General features: G+C 39.9%; 1 protein-coding gene across 1 annotated transcript; it reads left to right on the top strand.

The window, feature by feature from the left end:
• Positions 1-1236: 1236 nt before the first annotated feature.
• LOC311247813 (cadherin-related family member 2-like) lies at positions 1237-6151 on the top strand (the record flags this gene model as incomplete). Its single annotated transcript, XM_084338807.1, has 4 exons — positions 1237-1266; positions 2415-2621; positions 3460-3615; positions 5182-6151. 4 exons carry the CDS (start codon positions 1237-1239, stop codon positions 5500-5502), a joined length of 714 nt encoding a protein of 237 aa, XP_084194933.1. The 3' UTR covers positions 5503-6151.
• Between the last annotated feature and the right edge of the window lie 2236 nt (positions 6152-8387).

Here is an 8387-nt window from a genome sequence, read left to right on the forward strand (position 1 = left end):
GCGAATGAACTAGTTGGGTACCCAACTAGCTCATTCGCAAAATGATCCTTGCGAATGAACTAGCTGGGTACCCAGCTAGCTAGGTCATCTTTGCGAATGAACTAGTTGGGTACCCAGCTAGTTCATTCGCAAAATGATCCTTGCGAATGAACTAGCTAGGTACCCAGCTAGTTCATTCGCAAAGACACATTAGCTAGCTGGGTACCCAGCTAGCTAGGTCATCTTTGCGAATGAGCTAGTTGGGTACCCAGCTAGTTCATTCGCAACCTGCGAATGAACTAGTTGGGTACCCAGCTAGTTCATTCGCAACCTGCGAATGAACTAGCTGAGATGAGTAGCAACGTCTGGGGGCGGACGTCTAGGGGCGTGGTACATGACGCAGATGCTGGTATTTGCATTTCAATGACTTGATTGATTGATTGATTGATTGATTGATTGATTGATTGATTGATTGATTGATTAATTGATTGATTGAAAAGTTTATTAACAGATTGCAGAATGGGTACAGTACAGTACAGCTCAATACATACAATTGTTAAGGGGATGCAGACCAGAGAAAGACTTTCGTCTTGTTTACATCAGGGTCCCCCATTTTCAATTCATCATAACATCATAACATCATAATAACATAACATCATAACATTCATTTAACGTTATGCAGTGTTTGTGAATGTTAAATGTGGGGAATGTTTGTGCTGCTGTGACACATTAAGCCTTGGCTCACCCTTGAGTTACCATATTGTGCTTCCTTTATGTTAATAAATATCATTTTTGTTTACAAACCTGGTCATTTTGAGTTACCATATTGTGCTTCCTTTATGTTAATAAATATCATTTTTGTTTACAAACCTGGTCATTTCTGTCAACCAATGAGCTGACAGAACCACCCTCCACCCCCAAACACCCTCTGCTCCGCCCCAAAACAGCCCTCCGGTCCACCCCCAAACACCCTCCGCCCCCAAACACCATCAGCTAGCTGGTTAACCAACTAGCTCATTCCCAAAATGGTCCTTGCGAATGAGCTAGCTAGCTACCCAGCTAGTTGATTCGCAAGGACAACCTAGCTAGCTGGGTACCCAGCTAGCTCATTCGCAAAGACATATCTGCAACCTAGGTAGTGAGCTAGCTCATTCGCGAATGTGTCTTTGTGATTGAACTACAGATACAGCTGGGAAAAGTCCAGGAGCAGCTGTTTGCCTGCTGTTATCACGTCGCTTGGCATGGTTAATGTTAACAATGACCAGCGGGGGCGCTCTCACACAGCTGGTGACATCTCCCCGACGCGCCGGCTTTTTGTTAATGCATTTAAACCACCATTAAGTTAAACCATGTATTATTTTGGCCATATAGTGGCGCTGTTGTGAGTTTGTGGATGCTGCAATGCTGTATCCACATTTAGGAGAAGAAGAAGAAGAAGAAGAAGAAGAAGAAGAAGAAGAAGAAAAGAAGACTTTTGTTTTGCAACTGGAGTCGCGTTTATTTTTCAAATGTAAACTAGTCAATACTATCTTAAACAATGTCAGCAGTCAGTGTATATTTTCAACAATACGTTTGTTTACCAATAGGTTAAACTGTTTTTGGATCTTTGTTGGCACTCTTTCAACATTTGGATTATAGCTCAGTCACAGCGTTACAGACCAGCGTTAAACGTTCCAGAGACGGTAAGTTAATTTAACTTATTCTAGTCTAAAGAAACCTATATATTACTATTTGTTAATCAGAGCGTTATTTGGTTATAACACCGTGTGTGCGTCGTGTGTGTGCGTGCGTGATATATGTTACTATTGATTAATGCGTTTGTTAATATAACACTGTGTGCGCGCTTGATAAAACAAAGCATACTGTATTACTGTGTGTTTATATTGTGAGCAAGTCAAGCAAGTGTAATTGAACACAATACATGCTGACATCATGACATGCATCTTGTCATTCTATTGCTAATGCCAGGTAATGTGAATTAATGTCACAAAACGAATCCCTTGGATAGGATAAAACAAAGCATCTACTGTATTACTGTGTGTTTATATTGTGAGCAAGTCAAGCAAGTGTAATTGAACACAATACATGCCTTTTTGAAATCAACCAAGATAATGGAGAAATATCAGTCAAGTCCGAAATCGACCGTGAAACCATTGGCAACGGAAGTTTTGTTGAGGTTGTTGTGATTGTTAAGGTACATGTCTCTTTTATTTATTTATTTCCAATAATAATGATTTAAATTACTACTACTAGTCTTAGCAGTAGCCGTTGTCATAGTAGTAGTAGTAGTAGTAGTAGTAGTAGTAGTAGTAGTAGTAGTAGTAGCAGTAGTAGTGTAGCAGTTGTAGTAGTAGTAATAGTAGTACTAGTATTAAATATGAGCCTAGCAGTAAAGTTATCAATTATCTCCTCTCCTCTCCTCTCCTCTCTTCTAGGCTACTGAGGCTAATCTGAACATCCATGGGGTGTATGCCTTCACCACTGCAGAGGTACAGATCAGAATTCTCGACATAAACGACAACAAACCCGAATTCTACAGGTGCGAAGATACATGTGTCCCGCAGGACACCTTCACAGGAGAGATTATTGAGCACTCATCAGGATCCATCCCCCTCGACATCACTGTCAGAGATGCGGACCAGGTCACAGGATTTTTTTTTCTTTTTCTTTTTTTTAATTCTTTAAAAAGATAAACAAAAACAGAGATATTGAAAAGAAAAAAACAGTCTCTAATTTGATGTTTATTAGATTAGATTAAAATGTATTGTCATTATACAGCACAAGTACAGTACAACAAAAAGAAGTTTGGCATCTAACCAGAGTGTACCAGACTGTAACAGTTAAGCGCAATAATAATATACAATGTACAAGTAATTAAATGTGATATATATAACAAGCTACTGGTAATATATGCAACATGTATTTACAGTATAATTATATAAAGTGATACAGGTAATGTACTAAGATAAGATAAGATATTCCTTTATTGATCCGCTTGGGGAAATGCGGGCATCATACAGTAGTAGCATGGGGGGGGGGGGTACATGGGAGAGGGGCATGGTAATAGTATAATACATTAATATAGGCAATACAACTATTGTAATGATACAAATAAGCAGTGTAAACAATATAATTAACTCTGAATATAAGAATATGGTGGTAAGCCATGCTGGCCAGTGGTATAACTATTGAGAGTAGGTATGGGATATATACAGATATAGATATAATACTGTACATATTATTAAATTTTATTATACAGGTATGTGAATAGGGAGGGATATATGCAGACATATCCAACAATTATAGATACATATATATACAGTATATACTGTATAATATAATTATTATCACTGTTTCAAAACACTTCAATGAAAAAAGCAGAGACCATGTTGTCCTGTTGTACTGTCCAACTGTATGACACATTACAAGACCTGAGTGGTTACTTGTGATTAAGTATGAATCATTATGTTTATTGTGCAGGGAGGACAAATCAAGCTAACCCTGGCTGGAGACGTCAAGGATGTGTTCGCCGTAGTTCCTGTGTTTACCGTTGCAGAAAGCGCAACTCAAGTTCAACTCATGGTCCAAAAACCCTTGGAGCTGGATTTTGAAAAGAAAGAATTTATGGTTGTGCAGGTAAGGAGATGGAAAATGTAAGAATTGAAATATCAAAGTTGCTTTATGTAGAGTAATCATTAAAACATCACTACTTCATACAGTATTCTGTTCGGTTGGTACTGTGTACAGTCAGTACATCACTACTTCATATGTTCTGTTTGGTACTGTGTACAGTCAGTACATCACTACTTCATATGTTCTGGTGGTACTGTGTACAGTCAGTACATCACTACTTCATACAGTATGTTGTTCTGTTGGTACTGTGTACAGTCAGTACATCACTACTTCATACAGTATGTTGTTCCGTTGGTACTGTGTACAGTCAGTACATCACTACTTCAGTGTTGTAGTCGAGTCACTAAATATCGAGTCTGAGTCGAGTGTCGAGTCCCCAGTGTTTGAGTCAGAGTCCAAGTCCAAGTCACCAAAGAAGAGCCCAAGTCGAGTCCCCATTACCCGAGTCCGAGTCCAAGTCATCAAGGTTGAGTCCACTCCATTCTGGCAGTCGAAGAGCTGACATACAAATAAAAAAAGGTCTACATTATACATAAATGACACAGCGTTCACCATTTAAAATGGAGTTTATTTACTTTGTCACACAATAGCCACAATAAATAGACACAATAAAGAAATCTAACCCTAACTAACCTTACTGTCATGCACTTGTCCTAATAAACTAACCTACACTGTAGCACTCAACACTTTGATGAACATTGTTACTCAGCTGATAGAGTTGTACCCTTCCTGATGACTTGTCGTACAGAACTTGTAAGTCGCTTTGGATAAAAGCGTCAGCTAAATGACTAAATGTAAATGTAAATAGCCAAACAAATGCACTAGCCATCAATATCTTATTACAAATGATTAGGGCCTATTACCAAAAAATAACTAAATAAATAACAAAATAAAAACTAAAATAAATGTATCAATTCACAAGTCCTTGTCTGCACCTTCCGAGTCCGAATGCAGTCAATGCTCGAGTCCATGTCCAAGTCCGAGTCCTCAGTGCACAAGTCCAAGTCGAGTCACAAGTCCTGAAAATCAGTCCAGTACTCGGACTCAAGTCCAAGTCCTGGACCCGAGTACTACAACACTGCACTACTTCATATGTTGTTCCGTTGTCAAAATCTTAAGCCGTTTTGAGCCTGGGCTCCAACCACAATGGTAACTGTGCTTAGTGTGTGAGTCTCAACATGCAGCTGAGTCTCTGACATCACAAATCAGCACATTTTCAGATGACTCAGTTCAGTGAGGGTGAATATTGTGAGAGGAGAATTGGAAGAATGCGCCAATATGAGAATTAGAGACATAGATCATATTAAAGGGGAACTATTTTACTATTTCTTTCACTATTTGGGCACTTTTACACAATTCCTGTGAGTCTATGGAACACCTCTGTAATATATATATTTTTTTTATTCAGTGTTTTGTATTTCTAATCAAGTCCTCAAAAACAGCATTTTTCTACCTCAAGATCTTAAGCCGTTTTGAGCCTGGGCTCCAACCACAATGGTAATGGTTCTGGGGGAGAGAAAGAAATGAGACAAATTATTTCTAATCTATTTCTTTTTTCTTTCGCTGCAGCTCCCACTGTTGCAGCGACCACAGACCAACCCAACAACATCCCTGCCTGTATCCTCTCACTGTACCAAGACCATCCCCATGCCCCTCTCTCCAGACATAGGCATACCAACACCACAGCACATCCAGAGCTTTGATCTTGAGGAAGCAAGACAACTACAACTGCAAATGACGGGACAGGCTGCATGTCCACTGTGGCACAAGGAGCGAGAGGGCAGGCTGACTGCATCAGAATTTGGCAAGATACTAAAGAGAGAGAATTTCAGATGCCTTCATACAGTCCACATATTACCCCAAGCCCTTCACTGCTACAGGCTCAGCTGAAGGAGAAGGAGGAGGAGAACAGACAGGCAGCCCGAGACCCAGTCTTGCAGGAGGGTTAAGGGGGTTAAGCGTCTTGCTCAAGGACACTTACATTGGAATGCGATGGCTGCAACCCCCACACCATTGAAATGCTAATTGTCCACCACCTAGTATTTATCGTTGCCATTTGAGAGTTCACACTCTACCATAGCAGTCATCAAAAAGGATCATGGATCATCTTTAGACAAATAAATTGATACTAATAATAGATTACTTTGAACCTTGCACCTTATTAAACCTTGTCTAAAGATTAGATTAGATTAAAATGTATTGTCATTATACAGCACAAGTAGGTCCATGCAGGAGCAGCAGCAGGCCACCACCCAACTCTTCCTGCAGATGATGGGGACTTTTGCAAGAGCCATATTGCCTCAATCTCAGACCCCGCCGGCACCACAGTGGATGCCCACAGCTCAAATGATGCCCCCACGTGCCTGGCCCAAGACATTGCCTCCAACTAACCATGCCACATCAGTTTGTAGAGGCTTTTGGCAATCGTGTTGCGGTTATTCTGGACTGCTTTGAAATTGGCACTGAGACCATCAAATCTGAAAGCGCAGGCACAGACATATTCCCACTACAAGCAAAAGCACACTGTTAAGTACCTGATTGGCATTACACCACAGGGGTCTATCTCTTTCATTTCCATTTTTGTCGATAACACACTAACCTGGAACACCCATGTAGATAGGATTTTATAGTATGTCTGCACTTTATGTGCTCATTTCATCATTCATCAGTTTTGTGTCAGTCTTGTTTATCTGATCTTATTTCTGAAGATGCATTTCCATTGGCTAATGTTCAAGTTCAAGTTCAAGTTCTTTAATAGTTGTCATACAGAAGTACAGAATACTTTCATACAAAATGCTTCTTACTGTTACGCTCCAGAGACTGTGCTAGACAAGATAGTATCAAATAACATAATAACATAATATAGCATGAATTTAGAAGAAGAAAATGAGGTCACAGTTGTTCGGTATAGACATATGTACAATGTTCTGAGTTACCATATAATATACAATACACAACTATGCAGTGTACTAATGTACAGTACTATCTAGTGCAAAGCAGAAATGGGATGAGGTACAATTTTAGGTACAATTTACAGTAAGGTGTACGAGTTGTAGTGCAATCCTTCATCCATAAATATAAAGTGTGGGGAGTGGGTGCTACAGTGTGTTTGTTTAAAGTGGGTGTGTGCTATAAAGTGTGTGTAGTGGGTGCTACAGTGTGTTTGTTTAAAGTGAGTGTGTGCGTGTGGATGTGTGTGCTATGTGTGTTTGGTGGTTGTTGTTGTGTAGTGTTCATTCATTGTTCGTTTAGCAGCCTGATGGCCTGGGATAGAAGCTGGTCGAGATATAAGTCACTTGTTACTTGATATTACTGTAAATCATTTGACATCTATTGCTGACTGTTCATACATTTGTTACAATAAAGATGCAAATAATTGTTATCTCTTGTCCAATCAGAATATTTTTTTTATTACAAAACATTGAGATATCAAACAGAAAAATTGTCTTGTTTACATCAGGTTCACAGGTTGGGTAGGAAGAGTGGGTGGGGGACACTGTACAACTGAACAAGCAAAACTGTACATTGGAATATTGACTCCTTCCCAGCAGAACTCCGCACCGCCCCAACTCTGGACTAATTTAAAAAACTGCTCAAAACCCACCTCTTCAACTTGGCCTTCAACCCCTAACTTTCTCACTTTATATGTATATGTTGTGTCTGTCCACTATGTTTGTTAATTTGTCATCCCCCCCCCCCCCCCCCCCTATGTAAAGCGACCTTTGGTCCTCTGAAAGGCGCTATATAAAACGAAGTTATTATTATTATACTTGGTCATTTACTGTACATTGGGGGGGGGGGGGGGGGGGGGGGTTGTGTTAGGACATTTACAGGGGCCAGTTTAGAATTGCAGTCTCCCGTAGGTGTTTTTTTAGAGTGTTTTTGAAAGTGGGAAGTATTTTGACATGTACATGGGTACTTTGGTCGTGTAGTGTATCTTGTAGACCAGGCCCATTGCAAGTTGTGTCTACTCTAAGCCATCCTAGGTTGTCAAAGTGGGCAGGGGTGAGGTGGGTTCTAGGAGTAAGGTCAAGCAGTAGTCTGACCAGATTGTTTTGAGATGTTTGTAATTTTGTTTTTGTTTCTGACACAGGTTCCCCTCAACTACAGTATAGACTGTTAATAGATGACGGGACCTAAGATGGGTTTACACACTGTACCAGGAGAACTGTAGACAAGGAGTTGTGTTACAAGAGAAGTGATTCAAAACTAAAACTTTGTTTGTAATGACAGCTTCAAGGATGCTTTCTGTATGATCACCCGTATGATCACCCCCCCCCCCCCCCCCACCTCCAATGTACAGCCCTCACCCAACCCACCCAACCCCACCCCACCCACCCAACCTCCTCCAATGTACAGTTTCTATGCCAAATGTATATACACTCTTTTTCTGGACACTTTTGTATCACAAACAGTACTGTATTTGCAAATCTGATATGTCATAAATGTATAGATGTAGCAGTACTGTCTATCTGTATGTCATATATGTTATGATGAATTGAAAATGGGGGACCCTGATGTAAACAAGACGAAAGTCTTTCTCTGGTCTGCATCCCCTTAACAATTGTATGTATTGAGCTGTACTGTACCCATTCTGCAATCTGTTAATAAACTTTTCAATCAATCAATCAATTATTGATTATTTTTTTTATATCACGTTAACAATCAAATGGCTAGCAAGCTCACCTGTGACATACTGTACAGTGCAAAATACAAGAGTACAATCTTAGTCAACTTTTATGAAAACAATACACAAGTTGGAACAGTTTGAACGT

Source organism: Notolepis coatsorum (genome assembly GCF_963971535.1).
Source record: "Notolepis coatsorum genome assembly, contig: SCAFFOLD_617, whole genome shotgun sequence".
NCBI lineage: Eukaryota > Metazoa > Chordata > Actinopteri > Aulopiformes > Paralepididae > Notolepis > Notolepis coatsorum.